Here is a 21,815-nt window from a genome sequence, read left to right as displayed (position 1 = left end):
TCGTTGCGTTTAGCGCATTTGAAGGTCCGACGGAGAATGCAAGGTTCGTTCGTTCCAAAACCTTCAGTTCGCGATGGCGTACCATATAACCGGTCGCCCATGGATTGTCATGGCGTAATATTTGAATGCGTATCATCAGATAGAACACTTTCGACACGGACCGAGTCCGGATTATTTCAATGGAGCGTATATACCGATATAATATTCAACAGAGCCAAAGTCTTAAAGTTATCATCAAATTATCTTCCTTACCTTGGCGTTTAGCCCTGTTCGATGGTTTCATTAAACAACAGCGCCCAAAGCCGGTATCATTCGTTAATGAAAACCAGCATAATACGTCGCCAGTCTTCAGGTAGCGTACCGGTTCCGGAGATTATTAACAGCGTTTCATAGGCGCACAGCATAGTAAACGACGCCCGATTTCTGGGGTCAAAGTTAAGAATTCCAGATTTCTCCTGCCAATCAACTTTACCGTTGCGTTTCAACAGCGTGACGAACTGTCCCGTCACACCTCGTGTCTTCGCGATGGCGTGACTTGAGCATCGGTCTGAAGCCAGCCGGAGCGTCAAGGGTGCGTAATATCTGGGATGCCAGATTACCGGGTAATATCTACCAAGACCTCTGCGCATCGACATGCATGCACTCGAACGATTAATACGCCAGTACATAGAGAAACCGATTTCCGGCAGTTAATGGTTCCCGCACACCTTCACCGAACCTTATCGTTGCGTTTCAAAAGGCGACGGAGTTGTCCGGTTTCCGTTCGTCCGAAAGTTTTCATTCGACCGTGGTAGTGATGATCTACGAACCAATGTTCATGCCATAGTTCATTGGCCCCTTCAGCTTCGTTCCAACTTCCGTGATTGTGATATCAATCGCCGGAAAGCCTCAAGGGCGTTCATTACTTGAATGGTCGTTTTCTTCAGTTTAGAAACATTTTGCCAGCGACTTAAACACGACCATTCAATCAGTTAGTGCAGACCAAATATTGCTTTACCAGACAGTCTAAGTTGCTCCATGAAATGGTCTTCTTCAATCATTCAATATATCCATGACAATCGCGTATTATCCAGGGTATGTTTCGTATGATCATTGCACCAAAGAACAGGCGTTTAACACTTCATCGAAAGAATCGTTATAATATTTACCCGTTGATTAACTTCCAGGTATGTACCGAAGTTTTAAAGATCATTACATAGGTGTATAGAGCAGCCGATGTCAGACTTTCAGTTGATTCTTCCTTCATCATTCCAAAGCCAAAAATCATTGAAGTGACGAAGCGATCCGACGGAGTATCCTTGCTCGCCCGCGACATGCGATCTCTCATGATTAAAGCCAGCCGGATTGAAACAAGGCGCAATATAGGACGCATGTTTTGAAGATACGGTCATTGCCGTCTGCCATAATCGTGTCAATCATTGCTTTGCAGCCTGTCATTAAGCACCATTTTGGGTTCAGCATCCTTGAACTGACAAACAAAATCAACGGGTTATCATCATACGAGGCATTGCCACAAAATAAATGTTGATTATCTAGGCAGGCCCGCTTCGCAGGTAAAACCGATGTCAGACTTCATTTATTAGCTGTGATCTTCCTGGTTAAATTTGCCCTTTACGATGTGCTTCAACAGCGTGACGAGGGTAACTGACAGCGAATGTCTCCAAGGTTTGTTCCCGTCCAATTGTTCCACCATCTGCAGTGATGGCGCGAGACGAGACACGAATGCCGTTACAAGAGGCCACGTGCGGTTCTTTTAAGATGGTCCGGTATCGCTTGTTAAGCGATCGTCGATTATCGCTCACCGACATCGTTTCAGTATTCACTAGTCTTCGGAGATGATTGACATGCTTGGCTGGTGGTGCATATAGAGAAATGATGTCACTACGCAGCTTCGGCAATTTAACTTTAGCTTGGTGCTTTGTGCGTGACGAAGGTAAACTAAAGCGTAAGACAGCGCAAACCAAAGTTCGTTCTGCCGATTCAGACAGTCGACATGCGACTTTACAACCATCTTCAATGCTATATTCACCCAGCCTGTGTTAACTCCGACTTGGTGTCATTCACAGCCGGGTGTCGGCGGCGTGCATTGCAGGCCGCATTCACTCATACGATCGATTCGATTTTCGATATTGACCCGCCGATGACATTTATCTTCCGTCACACGATAAAAACATCGTGACTATACTAAGAGTCGCTATTCGAAATGTCGGGCAATGTCGACCGTCACCATCATTGATATAGCCGCGTCGACCGGGTTTGCTCGCCTTACGATATCTTCAACCGCCGCTGGTTCAAGATTACGTTCGCGCTGCGTGGTGGTCATTTAACAGATTATTCGATCGCACCGAAATAGTGATATGGTTACCGAAAGAAATTAAGCGCGGTCATATCTTCATCGAAATCATTCAGTACTGCGTTCTTCATACCAGAAAAAACTTTACAGCGACTCAAAAGCGATGCGTATTTTCATACCATCACCAGTTAATGTTCCCACGTCAGTCAAATGCTTTCCTTTATTCAATATTCAAGCGCGTCGAAAATTAAGTCGCGAGCGCATGTTTCAGTTTGAGCGAAAATCACAGAACAAAGACAAGGTGTATCACGCCATGAAAGAAATCGTTTGATAACGCCGATTCGTACTACGCATTTGTACCGAAGTCTTTGGAGATACCATAATGCATAGCAGAGAAAACGATGTCAGAGACTTTGTACCAGTTAATAAACCTCTCCTCATCAATTCTTCTCTCGATGTTGTGCTTCGAATAGCGTTTATCTTAGCGAATGACGATAACGTCCGAAGGTTTGCGCTCGCAGCAAAAGAAACATGCACTGTTCGTGGCAGGCGATGACGCGACGGCGACACCTTCGCCAGCCGCAGCGTCAAAGGCATGTTATTTGGGATGTGTTCTCAGATTGTAGAAATTACAACCATCTTCAACAAATATTGCATTTATTCGAGCACCGGGTAATGTCTGGTTGGTCAAAATACTAACATAATAGCTTAGCAACAACATTGCCGTCACCAGCGTTGTGTGCTCCCGTCAACAAAAGAACAACAGTTCGTCAACATAATGTAGCGAATCGTTATTATTGCTCATCATAAGCTCATCATCGTTGTATTCGCGTTCAGTTTGCGACGATTCGGCGCCAGAGGCATTTGCAGCAGTATTGTTCCGGAAGTCAATACAGTCGGATTTCAAGCACCGTGGATGAACGTACCAGCAAAAGCCGCAAGCCGATTCTTGGCGCAGTTTTAAATGGTTATTTCGGCATATCACCAATGTGAACATAAACTTCGACAGCAGTCAGCCGGTTTTAGAAATAATCAATAATCCTCACTGTTACCCGACTATCAAAGTCTGAGTATCGTAAACGCTTTAGCAATATTCGTTTTTCACTGAACCGAAACATGCCATAATGTTGCTTCCATACGTTATTAAACAAAAGAGCACGGTATTCCGATACAAAGGAGCACCAAAATCGGCAACTCAATATTTATACAGTACCTTAAAATCAATACTGTTGATACATTGTCAGTTAATGTCAACCGACTTTGGCTTCGGCAGTTTCACATACAGATTACAGCTGCATAGACACTATAAAGCTCGACCGAAGAGTAGTAATGCCAATACGAATTTTCAAACGCATAATATCACCACGCCAGATCATGTATTTCTCGAAGTTGACGCCGCGTGTCAGTAGTGTACAACTATCACGATTTGAAACAAACACTGTTCGACCAGGCCACGCCGTGACTTTGTTTGTGTCATGCTTGGTCATCAATACGGTCGGCGGTTCGACGTAGATATTCGCGGCAGCCCGTGGTAAAGCTGGGTAACGTTATTTTCAACTCGTTGTGGGGACCCGGCATTCACCGTCCGTTGTCGTGTTGCGCCCCAAAATGGTGGAGGACGGTTCGGTGGCTGAAGGCACTGGTTCAGGAATAACGACTCGCCCTACTGCGCCTGATGGGCGGTTATTCAGTCGGTTCAACCAATCGGCCGTCATGTCAGGTTCCGTACCGCGATTTGGCGTAATTGCGATTTCAATATTGTTTAAATTGTCTGGCACTTTTGCTCATGTAACATCGCTGATTTTGCAATAGCGCGTTTATCGTGAACTTCGCCTGAGCCCATGCTCAGGGCGGTGAAGCTCAGGTAAGAATTACCTTGTTTTTCGCAGGAATAATACCTCCGAAAGTACTTCAGTGCCGCAAATTACGGGCGGGCGTTTCATTTATTTGGAAATCAATAAAAACTAACCATTTGCTGGCGCCAATGAAACCCCCCAAAAACCTCAACGTTCACTGACACCGATCCGCAGGGTACTCCATCGGCCTGATCGCATTATCCATTGATATTATTACGCTGCTTTTGCGATGGAGACTTCATCACTGTTCAGTTAGTCTTTTGTTTACTTTGCAAAGGTATACAGCAGTATACCGGTGTTGTGGTATCAACGTTTATCACGTTAGTTGTAGCAAGGGGTCGGTATTCCGAGCGACTATCGAAAACGTCTGCCGGCAATTGTTCAAACGCTCTGTGCGGTCACCGTTAGTTGCCGTTGCCTTTGCTGCACTCTTCAAGCAATGACCCTGAACATAAACGTTTGATACTTTTACAACACCGGTTATGCCTTGTATGCCTTTTGCAAAGTAAAACAAAAGATTTTAACTTTAGTCTGGTGTTATCTTGAGTCTCCATCACTAAGTAACGTGGCCAGTAATCAATGGATGTGGACAGTCGTTGGTCGTTACCCACTCTGGATCGTGTGTCAAGTGGACGTTAAGGGTTTTTTAGGGGTTTCGTATGCCATGGTTAGTTTTAATGGTTCATCATCCGAGCTCTCCACCCTCCATGGAGTATCACAAGAGACAATGTTAAACACAAGTGGACCTCCGACTTGCAGCACCAAGGATACTCGGATGATATATTCCCGCAGAAAACCTAAAAGATTAATTTTTCTACCAGATTGGCCTATGAGCCACCGCCCTCTGGGCATAAGACTCTAGGCAAAGTTCACGATAAACATATTACAAAAAATCAAATGATGTTTCACATGAACAAAGGGTGCCAAGACCAAAATTTAAAACAATATTAAATCAAATGTTGTGCAATTACGCAAAATCTATGGGTACAGGGCTTGATATGACCAGCCGATTGGGTTGAACCAGGCTGAATTCAATCCACCCGTCTAGGTGATGAGGCGCGAAGTGGTGTGTTGAGCAAACGAACGCTGTTCCTGAGACCAGTGCCTTCAACCACCAGACTCCCATCCTCCACCGACACAGGGGCGCAAACTCCACGGCAAACGGGTTGGTGGATCTCAAATATACCCCGGGTCCACAACGGGGTTGAAGAGCTCTTAGCGTTACCCAGCACCCACCACGAGGAGGTGGCTCTTCACGGGTGCCCTCTACGTCAAGACCACCGACCATGCTGGTGGCTAAACGTAACCTGAACCTGTAAGGGACTTGGGAAGGAACGCGTCACATCGTTATTGGCTGTGGCCCCGTCGTCAGTGAATTAATGTTTGACAAATCGTGATGGTTATTACGCACTACTGACGCACGGTAGGCGTCAAATTTCTGAAAAATACATGATCCCCGGCGTCCACAGAGATCGTTGGTGTGTGCGTTTAAAGTATGTGGCATTATATATTCGTCCTCTTTGAGTCGAACTTTATAGTGTCTATACGAAAGCTGTATCTGTGTGCTGAAGGCTGCCAAGCCAAAAGTCGAGTTGACGGTGTGACAAATGTATGTAGTGTTATTGATTTGCTAAGGTACTGTATAAATATTGAGTTATGATTTTGAGAGTTATGCTCAGCTTTGCTTATCAGATTACCGTGCTCTACTGACAACAACACGTCTTTTATGCGGCTGAAGTGCACGAAGTAGGCTCTGTATGTTTCGGTTCCAGGTGAAGAAAAAACGAATGTATACAAAGCGTTTTGATATAAGGGTTTATTGAACTATTGATTAAGAATGGAGTAACAGTAAGTTATTGATTATTTCTAAAACCAGTATTTGTAATCAGAGTTTATGATACATTGGTGATACTTTGAAAATAACCATTTAAAACCCCCAAAACCCTTAAGAATATTTGCAGCTTTTCTCAATCACGTTCATCCACAGTGCCCAAGTCCGACTATGGTGGTGACTCCACTGAAAAGACGGAAAAAAGCTACTGCAACACAAATGCATCTAAGCGCCAAAGGTCGAATCACCCAAACTAAGTGCAGATACAACGATGATGAACTTATGATGAGCAATAGTAACAGTTCTCTGATTATAGTGACAAAGACCTTGTTTTGTTCTTTTGTTTGACAGGAGGCAATACGAAACATATGTTGACAACAATATTTGTTACTAAATATATGGTAAAGAAGCAGACATTATTTGATAATAACTTAAGACATTACCCAGTTATGAATAAATACAATATTTATTGAAAATGGTTGTAGTTTCTCTAATCTGAAGAACACATCCCAAATGTACATACCTTTGACACTGCAGCTGGCAGAGGTTGTCATAAGAATCACGTCATCATCACTGCCACAGACAGGTGCATGGTCTTTTGTACAGGCACAAACCTTCGGACATTCTCCTCCGTCGGATTCCTTCGTCGTACTATTGAAGCACAACATCAGAGAGAATTGGTGGGAAAGTCAACGAGGTTTATTTAACTGGTACAAGTCTGACATCGTTTTCTCTATATGCATTATAATTATCTCCAAAACTGAGTACAAAATTACGTAAAACACGAATCAACGATTATCAAAACGGTTCTTTCCATGATAGTGATATACACCTTGTCTTGTTCTGTGGTTACCATAAAGCTAAAAAACATACCTCTGACCAATTTTCATTGCCTTGGATATGGTAAAGATAAAAGGAAAAGCGTGTTTGATGATGACGTAGAACATTAACTGGTGATGGTATATGAAAATACACATCACTCCTTTTTAGTCCTTGTAAAGTTTTTTCTAGTATGAAGAACACAATGTACTAGGGCTGCAACGATTCGGTTCGATTCATTGAAAATCGAATATGACACCTATAGTTTCGATTTTCGATAACCATTATCACTATTTCGATTCGATATTTGAATATCTATTTAAATTATTTCCACACAGCCAGAACGTAATCTTGACTCCAACTCGAGCAGTTTGGGGCGCAGAAATAAGGCGAAACAAGATTGGTCGACGCCTGGCTAATAATCCAATGATAATTGTTTGTTAGTCGACATTGCCGACGATGGATTTCAGGCTAATGAAACCGACTCTTTGAGAGTTAAATGAAATCTGATGTTTTTACTCGTGTGACGAATCGAATCGAAAATGATCGAATCGAGGGTCCAATATCGAAAATCGAATCGAATCGAGGTCTGGGTGAATCTTTGCAGCCCTACAATGCACACACCCTTGACACCCAGCTGGCATTGGTTGTCACAAGTCAAAGGGTTAGACACAAGAGCAAGGATAATTTTGAATATAGCATTAGGGAATGGTTGTAAAAGTCACGCCATCATTGTCACAGATCGGTAGAACGGACTTTTTGGACACGCACAAATCTTTGATACGCTTTGGACACCTTCGTCGCACTTTTAAAGCACAAAAGTAAAGTTAAATTGCAGAAAGCTGCATGAAATTTGACATCGGTTTCTCTATATGCACCTGTAAACGTATCAATCATCTCCAAGACTAAGTGAATACCTAAACGATGTCAGTGAGCAATGAATATTTGATCATAGCTTAAGACATTACCCAGTTATCTTAAAAGAACCACACATCCCAAATGTACACACCCTTGGCACTCCAGCTGGCATTCGTTGTCATAAGTCACGCCATCACTGCCGCAGATAGGTGCAAAGATAAGTGGACAGAGACAAACCTTGGGACATTCGCCGTCGGACACCCTCGTCGCACTGTTGAAGCACATCAGTAAAGTTAAATTGTAGGAAGGTCTACAGGCATTCTTAAATGCTAGAAGTCTGACATCGGTTTTTTATATATGCACCTGCAAGCGTATTTATCATCTCCAAGACATGCCTAGATGAATCAACGATTTATTTTGTAGCAACTGCCTCATTATAGTGATAACCCATTGATTTGATTTTTTGTTTGTCAGGTTCAAAGGATACTGAACCTAATAAAAATGGTAACTTAACATAGATATGGTAAAGGTACAAAAGCAATGATTATTTGATTATAGCTTAAGACATTAGCCAGTTATCTTAAAAACATGCATCCTAAATGTACACACCCTTGACAATCCAGCTGGCACTGGTTGTCATAAGTCACACCATCACTGCCGCAGACAGGTGAAAGGACATCAGGACATGCACAAACCGTCGGGCATTCTCCGTCGGATTCCTTCGTCGCACTATTGAAGTACAACTTTAGAGATTAATGGTAGGAAAATCAACTGCTAGAAGTCTGACATCATTTTCTCTATACACACCTGTAAGCGTATTAATTAATCATCTTTAAAACTGAGTACATACCTGGGAGATGAATCAACGATTAAATATTATAACAGTTCTTTCATTAAAGTGTTAAACACCCTGTTTTGTTCTTTGGTTACCGTAAGTCATACAAACATACCCCTGGATAATACTGATTGTCATGGATATGGTAAAGATGAATTGGAAGAGATTATTTCATGACAACTTAAGACTATATCTGGTAAACAATATTTGAATATACACCTAACTAATTGAAATGGTCGTGTGTTTAAGTCCTTGTAAAGTGTTTCTAAACTGAAGAAAACGTATTCAAAATGTGTAGACACCCTTGAAACTCCAGCTAGTATTGGTCGCCACAAGTCACAGAGTTAGGTACAAGAGCAAGGGTTATGAGACTATAGCATAAGACATTGGTTGTAAAAAGTCACGCCATCACTACCACAGTCAGGTGAAAAGACTTTCCGGACAGGCGCAAACCTTTTGGACAAGCTCCGTCGCCTTTTAAAAAGCACAACAGTAAGGTTCAATTGTAAAAGGTGTGCAAGGATTATTAACTGCCAGAAGTCATCGGTTTCTCTATATGCCCCTGTAAGCGTATTAATCATTCAAGTGCATGCATAAACGATGTCAGTGCAAAGAGATTATCTTAGTATAGCTTAAGATATTACCCAGTAATCTAAAACCATACATCCCAAGTGTACACACCCTTGACACTCCAGCTGGCATTCGTTGTCATAAGTCACGCCATCACTGCCGCAGACATGTGAAAGCTGTTTTGGACAGGTGCAAACCTTGGGACATTCTCCAAATCGGATTCCTTCGTCACACTGTTGAAACACAACAGTAAAGTTTGATTGTAGGAAAATCTACAAGGATTCTTAACAACTAGAAATCAGACATCGTTTTCCTATATATGCACCTGTAAACGTATTAATAATCTCAAAATTGAGTACATACCTGAAAGATGTTTAAGCGACTTAGTATTATAACAGGTTTTTCATTATAGTGATACAGCCTGGGCCCTTGTTTGGCATAAAGCATAAAAACCATACCTCTGAACAAAGTTCATTGCCAAAGGTAAAAGGAAAAGATAATTTGATGATAACTTTAAGACTTTATCTGGTGAATATTATATGAATATACATATATCCCATTGAAATAATCGGATTTTTTCAGTCCGTGTAAAGTGTTTCTAATCTGATGAGACACACATTCCAAATGTACACACCCTTGACAATCCATGAGGCATTGGTTTGCCATAAGTCACGCCATCACTGCCGCAGACTGGTAAAAAAGAGTTTTGGACAGGCACAGACCTTGGCACATTCTCCGTCGGATGCCTTCGTCGCACTAGAAGCACAACAGTAAAGTGTGATTGTAGAACCGTCTACAAGGATTTGTAATTGCTTGCAGTCTGACATCGTTTCTCCATTTGCACCTTTAAGCGTATTTATCATGTCCAAAACTGTTTGCATACCTAAATTATGAATCAACGATTTAGTGTTGTAACATGTCTTCCATTATCATACAAACCCCTTCTTTGTTTCTTTGCTTGACTGCAAGCAAGCATACTCACCTTTATAAACAATATTCCCTGGTATGGATATGGTGAAGGTAAAGAAGCATTAATTAAATAAAGGTGTATATGGTGCCGACCCTGACTCCTCTAAGGGAAGTTCAAGGCTCGGTGATGCATGATATAAGGTAAATGTAGTATGGCCTGACATGATGTATGCCTACCCGGCACAGGAGAGGAAACATTCGTTGGTGTAGGTGTTGCCGTCGTCCCCGCAGACAGGGGTGTTGGTGTCATCACAACAACAGTCCTGACCTTGACAGACGCTGGTCAGAACTAAGTAAAACAGAGATTGAAGTAAAAGAGGGTTACAAGGTATCGAGGAACACAGAGGCAAAACAGAAACTCCGCCACCGTTGGCTTTTTGGGACTTCCGGTAATGCATTGCGACAGCTAAGACGGGTGAAGATAGCGCTCCGTCTAAATCCTCTTCAATCATCAAACATGGCAGCAACCCGGAGCCAAAACAAGTCAAAAGACAACTTACAATCAACCAATATCACTAGCCTTGAAAGATTTAGATCCGATGGCGTTTCTAGACAAAAACCCTGCGCAAAAGAAAAAGACGACGACACTACCGGAAACGAAGACCGCATGGCCATGATGGCGGACGAACCGATGGATATGAGGGCATTTTTCACAGCCCAAATAGATAGGCTAGCGGACAAACTAACGGGAAAAATGGACATGATACAGGAAGAACTGACAAACACAAATACAAGAATCTCAGAGGTAATCAGTTCCATCTCTTTCAATTCAAAGGCCATTGATGAAAATCGCCGGGAAATCAAAACTCTGAAAAAGACAATTAGTGAGTTACGAGACGACATGGAAAAACAGGATATGGTCTTTGAGATGCACTCACGGAAACAAAATCTACTAATCTACGGGGTTCCAGACGCTAAGAATGCCGAAGCTGAAGTGAAAAAACTGTTTGAGGAAATGAATGTGGAGAACGCCAACAAAATGGATTTTGTAAATATCCATAGACTGCCACGTTACGCAACTACAGGACGCTCTGCAGAAATGCCTCTGCCTATTGTTGTGAAATTCGTGCGGATGACTGATAGGCAGTTGGTCTTCAATGCCACATTCACTAACAGACAGATGCTACGGGAAAATCATATCTCTATTCGTACAGACTTACCAGTCAAACTGAAAAAGTTCCGTGGAAAACTTGCTACCAGAGCGTATTTCTTGAGGAAAGAGTACAACGTGCACACTAAAATTGTTGAGAAAGGTATCGACATCAGGCTGTGCTACAGGCAAAATAAGGATTCTCAGTGGCGAGATATTGGACTGGACGATACGCCTATTGTTAGATAAACTAGATCATTGTGAATTACCACTTGCTCTATATGCTGTTGCCAATCATTGACGGACTGCTGGACTGAGGCATACCGCCGAAGATCATGAGCAAGTTATCGGACAGGAGGATATTCCGATTATTGTGAAAACCACGATCTACAACTTGTGTGCCGAGTAACTTTTGGAGAATGCCACTGTAATGCTGTAATGGACACTACGAGCTCCAGGAATACTGAAAACTATGTTTATAAACTGACCTACCATCTGAACTGTTGGAATGTGTATTTATAATGAGGGACAATTAATTATATAATGCTGGGACCCTGTACAAAATGGGACGTGTGTGAGAACACTTAGTTTGTGGTTGAACACTCGATCTCTGACCATGTCAGATATATAACATGTGTTATTTTTATTCGTTGGATTTCTGGAATGAGGAGGGCCCTTGGCACGGTAAGGACAGTCCCCAGTCTATATTTTTTCCTGATAAAAACAAAATAACAAGACTGCTAAATATTTCAAAACATTTCAAAATGTGAGATATTTTGTTTATGCATCTGAAATATATAAACAACAACGGACCTCTCTTATAATAAGGTAAATAATATGACAAATATTGTACACCCTCTCATAGAAGGTCTAAATTCGGTGCTGCCGATTTTGAATATGCTCATAAACGAGTGGTATCTATGTATAACTGTCTCACACTAGTGACATCCAGCTTGATGTATCATATGTAACCTCTTGTGTAAATGTTTCTGTTAAAGACAGAAGTCACTGTTTATAAAATACGTTTCTTCTATTCAGGATTATGTAACTAATCCTTCAATTCACTTCAAGAGTTTTATAACTTACTTATATCTTTTTTCACTCCAATCCCTTAGTTAACTAGACATCAAGTTGTTCAAACTATTATGAGTTGTTCAAACTATCATGTTGGATTGAGAGACTTACATCTTTTTTCACTCCAATTTCTTAGTACACCCTTCCATAGAAGGTCTAAATTCGGTGCTGCCGATTTTGAATATGCTCCTAAACGAGTGGTATCTATGTATAACTGTTTCACACTAGTGACATCCAGCTTGATGTATCATATGTAACCTCTTGTGTAAATGTTTCTGTTAAAGACAGAAGTCACTGTTTATAAAATACGTTTCTTCTATTCAGGATTATGTAACTAATCCTTCAATTCACTTCGAGAGTCCTATAACATACTTATATCTTTTTTCACTCTAATCCCTTAGTTAACTAGACATCAAGTTGTTCAAACTATTACGAGTTGTTCAAACTATCATGTTGGATTGAGAGACTTACATCTTTTTTCACTCCAATTTCTTAGTTAACTAGACATCAAGTTGTTCAAACTATTACGAGTTGTTCAAACTATCACGCTGGATTGAGAGACGACGCTACATAATACTTATACCACCATGATCACCCTTCTTTTAAACTTCTTGGACATCAAAGGTTGTTTGAAGTCAGTTCCTACAACTTATTTATACTTTTATACACGCCAATTTCTTAGATAATTGGATATAAGATGTTCAAACTGGCATGTTAGATATTTTCATCACCACGATCAACCTGCGCTTAAACTTCTTGATGAACGAGACACAAAAAGTTGTATGAATCATCATGTTAGCCTGAGACATAAATGTTACTTGTACTTTTATCACTTCTCTCTTGAATTGTTCAATGAATTAGACACAAGTGTGTGAAATTACTATGTTAGCCGGACATATGACGGCTACATAATATTAACTCTATAATTCACTTTAATCCCTTAGTGAACCTGACTTAAGTCGTTGAAATCATGTTTGATTGAGGGATGAATACTACTCTATATTCACATCATTTTCCAAAATGTGAGATGTACGGCTACATACTATTAACTTTATAATTCACTTTAATCTCTTAGTGAACCTGAGATCATGTTTGATTGAGATATGAATACTACTCTATATTCACATCATTTTCCAAAATGTGAGATATATGGCTACATATTAACTTTATAATTCACTTTAATCTCTTAGTGAACTTGACATAAATCGCTGAAATCATGTTTGATCGAAATATGAATACTACTTTATATTCACATCATTTTCCAAAATGTGAGATATTGTGTCTATGCATCTGAAATACACAAACAACAATGGACCTTTCTCATATAATGCATATAACACGAAAATTACCGCTCTCCCTTTCATAAAAGGTCTAAATCCAGTGCTGCCGATTTTGAACATGCTCCTATCTGAGTGGTACTTGCGTATATTTGTTTCATATTAGTGACATCCAGTTTGATGTATTATATAAATCTTCTTATGAAAAAGTTTCTGCTAGAGACAGAAGCCATTGTTTAAAAAAAAACAAAACATGTCTCATCTATTCAGGAATATTAACTGAGTCCTTCGATTCACTTTGAGACTTCTATAACTTATTTACATCTTCTTTCACTCTAATTTCTTAGTTAAGTAATGAGTGAAATCATTATGTTAGATTGAGATGTGCTTGTTACATGATATTTGGTACCTAAATCCATGCTTAGTTTGATATGAAGCTAGCCAAGGTATCGAAATTATTTTTTGAGTTCTCAAATCCTTGTATCTATATTACCCTTTACTTAATTTTTTTAGTGAATCGAAGATAAGTCTAAAATAAGACTTGTTAACCATGAACTCAGGCCCAAACGTTGGGAACGAATTCTTTGATGCTTGATGAATCCTTATTCCTGTAAGATCTTTCTTTTCAATTTTCCTAGTGAACTAGATATCATAAGTTCTGATATCGCCATTGAAATTGTGATTCTGAGATGTGACTGTTATATAACACTTTTACACATATTCACACTTTGATGTTCACTGAACTTTTCTTTTATATTTTCGCTTGTTGCTATTACCTAACCACGTCACTTTAGGTTAAGGAGCAAATAGACGGAAGCGTCAAACCTGTCTTATACAACATTATACGGATGTTGTTTCTTTTTATTTCCCTTTTTCTACAAAGTTTTTTTCTTTTATTTTCCAGCAAACTTAAAAAACATTTTAATGGGCATATAGGAGGGTATAGCAGACACCCCATGAGACTGCTTACTATGACAACAATAAAAACAGTTTTGCTTTTAAATATCATGTCTCACTTTGAAAATGGATAATAAAATTAAAATAGTTTCCGCTAACTGTAGGGGACTAGCTGACAAACAAAAGAGAAGAGAGATTATGAACATTTGGAGAAAACGTAAAGCCACCGTTATATGCCTGCAAGACATACACATCTCTGAAAAAGACGAGAATACCATGAGGAATGAATGGGGTTTGAAATGTATCATATCACCATTTCGGTCAAATTCTAGAGGTGTTGCAATATTGTTTAACAATGATAGAGAGATCGATATTCATAAATATAAGAAAGATGAGAATGGTAATTTCATCATTGTTGACATAAGTATCGATGGTATAAGAATAACCCTAGCCACTATCTATGGCCCTAACCAAGATACGCCAGATTTTTATAGAAATCTATTTAATCAAATTGATGCATTCGATAATGAATCAATTGTGCTCTGTGGTGATTGGAATGTGGTACTTGACCCAACTATAGATCTAGAGAACTACAAACATATTAATAACCCTAATGCAAGAAATATTATTTTGGAAAAAATAGATCAACTTAACTTGACAGATATCTGGCGTGATCTTAATAGTAATACGAGAAAGTATACTTGGTGGAAAAAAAACCCTAGACAGCAAGCCAGGTTAGATTTTTTTTTGGTCTCCCACGATGTTGGTTGTATGACAGTAGACACCGAAATTCTTCCTGGTTATAAATCTGACCACTCTACCATAACACTTACTTTTTCAAATAATAATAACACAAGAGGAAAAGGCTACTGGAAATTTAACACCTCTTTACTGCGAGACAAAGAATACATAAAAATAGTAAGGACCGAGATAGAACTAGCCAAACAGCAATATACATTTAATAACTATACCGAAGATATAAAGAATATTGATGAAAATGACTTGCTCTTAAATATCGATGACTGTCTCTTTCTGGAAACTTTGTTGATGAATATTAGAGGTAAATCAATATCCTACAGCTCCTACATTAAGAAATTAAAAAAAGAAAAAACTAAAAAATTGGAAGCCAAAATAACTGATACTGAAGACACAATCCGTAGGAACTTTCAAAATATAGATGAGGCTCTCTTATCTGATCTATCCACATATAAGTTAGAACTTGAAAAAATCAAAGAGGAAGAGGTCAAAGGTATCCAAATTAGAAACAGAATGTTATGGCAGGAAGAAGGCGAAAAACCTTCAAAATATTTTTGTAACCTTGAAAACAGACAATTTACTAGTAAAGCCATTAACTGTCTGTTGTCAGACGACGGTGAGTTAATTACTGACGAAAAGGACATTTTGTGTAGGCAAAAACAATTTTATCAAGATCTATATGCTGAAAAAGATAACAAGATAGACCACAGTGAAATACTATCTGAACTTAACGTGCCTGTTCTTCCAAGCACTTTGACAGAAAAACTAGAAGAGCCAATAAATATGAATGAAATACTAAATGCCTTGAAATCTATGAAAAACGATAAAAGTCCCGGTATTGATGGATATTCAATAGAGTTTTTCAAATTCTTTTGGTGTGATCTGGGAAAATGGATATTTCGTTATATAAATGAAGTGTTTAAGAATAATTATCTTACTTTAACTATGAACAGGGGAGTAATAACTTGTATACCTAAGCAAGGAAAAGACAGAAAACTGCTAAAAAACTGGCGTCCAATTTCTCTGTTGAATTCCGTGTATAAACTGATTAGTGCTTGCATTACTAATAGATTAAAATGTACCCTCGATTATTTAATACAGGAAAATCAGACTGGCTTTATTCCAGGGAGATGTATTAGTGAAAATATAAGACTCCTTTATGACATTATTTTTGAAACTCGAAAACAAAACATTAAGGGGCTCCTGCTGTTAATTGACTTTGAAAAGGCCTTTGATACTGTTTCAAAACCTTTCATCTATTCTGTTATGAAAAAGTTCGGATTTGGCAACTATATGCTCAAATGGATATCGCTTTTAACAAGTAATGCCACTTCATGTGTCATTCAAAATGGCCACTTATCTGACTTTTTCCCTAATTCGAGAGGCTGTCGTCAAGGGGACCCAATTTCACCGTACCTTTTTCTTTTTGTTGCCGAAATTCTAGGCATTATGATCCGTGAGAATTCTGATATCAAGGGTATTGTACTAAACCGTAAGGAATATAAACTAGGCCAATATGCTGATGACACTCAGCTTTTCCTGGATGGCACAGAGGATAGTCTAAAGGCAGCTATGGATACACTCTCTCTTTTTTATAGGATCTCTGGATTGAAAATTAATGTTGATAAAACTAAAGCAATATGGTTAGGGGCTATGATTAATAGTAAAGATATTATCTGTAGGGAATATATATTGGATTGGGTTTCTGGTAACTTTGAGGTGTTGGGTATAGTATTAAATGCTAAGTTGAACGACCTCTGGGTCATAAACACAAAAAAAAGAATGGCTCAAATACTGAATACATTAGGAAATTGGCGAAGAAGACATTTAACTGTTATCGGGAAAATTACAGTTATTAAAACTCTAGCTCTTTCCTCCTTGGTTCATATCTTCACAGCTCTACCTAATCCACCAAATGCTTTTATTAAAGATTTAGAGCAAAAATTTTTCTCTTTTCTATGGAATGGGAAACCCGATAAAATAAAAAGAGTAACATTAAAAAAGGACCACCGGGAGGGGGGGAATTAGGATGACAGATATCCTTTCTTTCATCGATTCACTAAAAATAACAGCATTGAAAAGATGCCTTTGTAGAGCTCCTCGCAATAACCCTTGCAATGTTCCCATTATATCATTACTTCAATTAGGAGCTAATAGTGATCTATCTAAGGAAGTGGATAACCTTTATTGGAAGGATGTGTTTCAGGCATGGACGAGGTATATATCATCTTTTAAAATTGATCAACATGACTATGAGAAAATACTTCATGAACCGTTGTGGCTAAACCATCAATTTGTTAACTCTTCTCTGTTTATCTCTAGTTGGTTTAATAAGGGTGTTACTGAGATTAAAGACTTATGTAACTCTGATGGACTACTATCTTTGATGACTTTAAGAATAGATTTAAAGTTAAAGGTACCTTTTTGGATTACAATAGAGTTTTGAGTAGTATTCCCAATACATGGAAAGCCACATTAAATGACTATAAACTAGAAAATCAAAATCTTGGTATTAATGAAGCGATATTAACTCTGCTTACACCTTCAAAAGGCTGTAGAATATTTTACGACAAATTGATCAAATCAGATAGATTGCCTGATGTGTGTAGAAAATGGGAAGTTGTGATAAATATTGCTATACCCTGGGACGCTATTTTCTTAAATTATAGAAAATGTACTAAGGATATTAAACTCTTGGATTTTCAGTACAGATTCATTCACAAAGCTATCTACACAAGAAAAGAACTAGTAAAGATGAAAATAATTGATAATGATCACTGTATATTCTGTAAAAAGAATCTGAGGACATTGTACATGTGTATGTTTCATGTGATATTGTCCAGACTTTTGAATGACTTAAGTACATATATTAAAAACACTGTTAATATTAATATCCTATTTACAAAATTTACTATATTACTGGGGATTAACACTGGCTACCTTTTTATTGATAATATCATTCTTGCCGGAAAAAGATTCATATATTTATCTAGTATTAATGATAGAAAACCATCCTTGGACACATTTCTAAACTCACTAAAAACAATTCTATCAATTGAAAGATATATAGCCAAAAAAAATAATAACATGACAAAGTTCCAGAGAAAATGGCCCAAGGAATTGAAACTGTAGTATTCTTCTTAGATAAATATATGATACAATACCTACTATAAAGTGCTAATAACTACTATAAAAAGCTCTACTCCTATTATATTATATCTAGCTATACTGTGTGCTATGAACTGAAATAACATCTCAAATTAAAATACTTATTTATATAAGTGTAGCATGCGCTATATACAGTATTGTTCTGGCCGGATTAAATTGTTACTAGGTCATACGGATATTTCATTACACTATTTTTTGTATAATGATTTTCCATGAAAATCAAGTGTAATATGTGTTAGCTCAAGACTATACCCTCTTAATATTTGATGCATATGTCATGCTTGTTTTACTATTTCACTAAATGATACTCAAATATCACCATGTATGCTTCACTGAAAGTTTGTCTTACTACATCACCAAATGATACTTAAATATCAACCCTGCACGCTTCTCTGAAATGCTTGTCTATTACTGTTTTTCATCAAGTGTCCTTATGCCATCCTATATCCTCTTAGTAGTTGATCCATATGTCATGATTGTTTTATTATTACACCAAATGATACTCAAATACTACCATGTATGCTTCACTGAAAAGCGTGTCTTACTACTTCACCAAATGATACTTAAATATCACCCTGCATGCTTCATTGAGATGTTTGTCTACTACTGTATTTCGTCAAATGTCATTATACCATCCTGTATGCTCCACTGGAATGAATAAAAATTAAAAAAAAAAATGCATCCAGCTGTTTACGGCGAAAAACAATATGGCGCCAAGCAAGGGAGTGTTCATTAAACTAAACATCTCCGGGAGAAATCATTGTCAATTTTTTCTCTTAAATGATCAACCTTAATATATAAATGAAAATAAAGACCAACTTTTATCACCAAAAAAGACCAAACATTATCATAAATATTCAAAACAGGTGGTAATGAAAGAGCATTATCATCGTTCTCTTTAAACTTTGTGGTGGATATACTGGAAACAAGTGAAATGTTAAAACGTGTTACCTTAGCCTTGCTCCTTTTATGTGATCCACAAAATTGCTGCCACCCAGTCTTCGAAGATGAGATTTCTGCAAATTCCATTAAAATAATCTTATTTCATAATTAAATGTTCCTTACATTAAAATTACTTCTTTGTATGTAAGATTTTAACCTTTACGAGACATGAATTACCATATCCCTTCCAAACAAGTGTAAGAATGAAAGTCTGTGGGTGCAGTTTTGTTAATTGTCCCATCAAAGAATCATTAGTGAAGTTACACTTTTTGTAAATAAATAAAAGTTCAAATAAATTATATACAATTTCATCCTTCAAAGACTTTCACAAGACATTTTAAAGTGAAAATTTTCGTTGCATTTCCTTACGCCATTCTCCACCACCCCTTCCCCCCAATAATATACATATGTTGACAGGGTTCAGGGCGTGCTCAATGCATCATTTACTGATAGATCAAACAAATGTTCATAATAATGGGAAGCAATATAAAATGTTGATTAATCCTATCCGATTTTGTATAGCCGCCCTTAGGGATCGTTCATAATGTATGGCTTTGGGTGATGTTGATTTTTATGTACAATGTGAATTAGGAAAATCTTATTCGATTATATAATAAAATGCCAAATATATGCATGCAAATATATTGAAAAATAACAAAACAAGTTCATGGAAAACACGGGCTTCCACTAAATTTTGAGAAACATGTACTGTGACATACCGGTAACCTTGTGAGATAAAACATGAGCCCTAATTCGGAGTTTCTTGCTACTGCTAGATTTAAACGGCATTCCTACGTTTTCATTATACATGAAGGACATACTTACCAAATAAACACCAGCATGCCGTGAAGATGGTGAAAATAGAACGATATTGAGTTGAACTTCGCCAAAGTGAACTGACAACGATCAGCTGCCTTTGCGCGCGCGATAATTGTGCGCATGTCCGATATGGCCAAACGAGGCGATCGAAAGGTCAACATCTGGCTTGTGTTTGAAAGCAAATTGTCGGGAATTATACAACTTTCACAGTTTTGTGGGAAAATATCAAATGTAATGCAATTTGATAACTGATGACTTTATACCTAAAACTGCGATTTACGTAATATTTCCGTCCGTTGATCGATGCACAATCAAATAATATATAAGATTATATCTGTCACTAGCTCGATCTTGATCTTTTATGAAAATAATGTTCCGAAATGATAGTTGCTAAGTTGGATACCTATTACCAATATGAATTATGTATCAAATTTGCCAAGGAAACAATTAGTTGACAATTTGTTGGTTCCTTACGTTGAAACAACGTTGACAACTAAACGAATCTCGACTAACTTTCTTTGGTCGCGCATGATAAACGTTGAATCAACGTTTATGAAAGGTTGATCAACCAAACAACCAAAATTCAACGTTGATTCAAAGTAGGTAAGGTACAATGTTGCAGTGGATAAGGGAGTAGGTACAAAGTTGTACTGGCTATGGGGCGGTACGGTACAATGTTGCATGGATAAGGGAATAAGTAAGGACAATGTTGTAGTGACAGGGGTAGTAAATTGCAATGTTGTTGGAGAGTAAAGGCAACAAGTAAGGTGGAATGGAGTGGATAAAGGAGGAAAGGGATACACAGTTGTAGTGTATAAAGGAGGCAATGAGGAACAATGTTGTAGTGGATGTAACTAGGCACACAACACAGTAGTTGATAAGGGAATTAGGTAGAATGTTGCAGTAGTTTAGAGTACACAGTGAAGTGATGGACACACACAGTGTTGACATAAAGGGAGGGAACACACAGTGGTAGAGGAGTGAGTAAGAGTGAGGCAGTGGAGAGAGAGTGGAAGGTACAAGTTGCAGTAGGAATTAGAAGTAAAGGTACAATGTTGTGGTGGATGAAGGGGAGTACACTGTTGTAGTGGATGAAAGGAGTAGAAGTGATGAGAGCAATGTTGTAGTGGATAAGGATTTTGGTACAATGATGTAGTCGATAGGGGAGTAAATGTGTACAATATTTGCAGTGGACAGTGGACATGGAGAAAGGAGTTAGGTAATGCACAATGTGCAGTGGATAAAGGAGTAAGCAAGGTACAATGTTGTAGTGTATAAGGGAGTAGAAGTAAGGCAATGACTTTGGTGGATGGGGTAAGCAGGAATGCAATTTGCTGTGGATAAGAGGGTGTAAGTAGGACCAGTGTTGTATTGGATAAGGGAAGTAGAAGTAAGGTACAATGTTGTAGTGGATAAGGGAGTATGTAGGTACAATGTTGCAATAGATAAAAAGAGTACGTAAGGTACAATATTTAGTGGCTAAGGTAGTAGGTATGGTGCAATGATGTAGAGGGATAAAGGAGAAAGTATGAAGCAATGTTTTACTGAATAAGGGGGAGCAGGTACGGTAGAATATTCTAGGATTGATGAGGGAAGTAAATAAGGTACAATGCTGTTTGTGGAAAGGAGGTAAGTAAGGTGCAATGATGATGTAGAGGGATAAGGGGAGTAAAGTAAGGTGCAATGATATAGTTGATAAAGGAATTAGGTTCAGTACAATGTTGTAGTTCATAGAGAGTAGGTAAGGTACAATGTGTGCAG

The 21,815-nt window shown here is 38.4% G+C and overlaps 1 protein-coding gene across 1 annotated transcript; it reads right to left on the bottom strand.

The window, feature by feature from the left end:
• Nucleotides 1-6,503: 6,503 nt before the first annotated feature.
• LOC124277389 (serine protease inhibitor dipetalogastin-like) lies at nucleotides 6,504-10,429 on the bottom strand (the record flags this gene model as incomplete). The annotated part of the gene is made up of 7 exons (XM_046713063.1): nucleotides 10,209-10,429; nucleotides 9,785-9,818; nucleotides 9,174-9,295; nucleotides 8,267-8,386; nucleotides 7,809-7,928; nucleotides 7,584-7,604; nucleotides 6,504-6,631 (listed from the first exon to the last, which is right to left on the bottom strand). Coding segments are annotated over exons 1-7 (766 nt in total), but the record flags the coding sequence as incomplete, so codon positions are not given.
• Nucleotides 10,430-21,815: the final 11,386 nt, after the last annotated feature.

Source organism: Haliotis rubra, unplaced genomic scaffold (assembly GCF_003918875.1).
Source record: "Haliotis rubra isolate DU_JTF1 unplaced genomic scaffold, ASM391887v1 Scf2206, whole genome shotgun sequence".
NCBI classification, from domain to species: domain Eukaryota; kingdom Metazoa; phylum Mollusca; class Gastropoda; order Lepetellida; family Haliotidae; genus Haliotis; species Haliotis rubra.
Note: the sequence above shows the minus strand (reverse complement) of the source record. Positions and strands in the feature narration are given on the sequence as shown.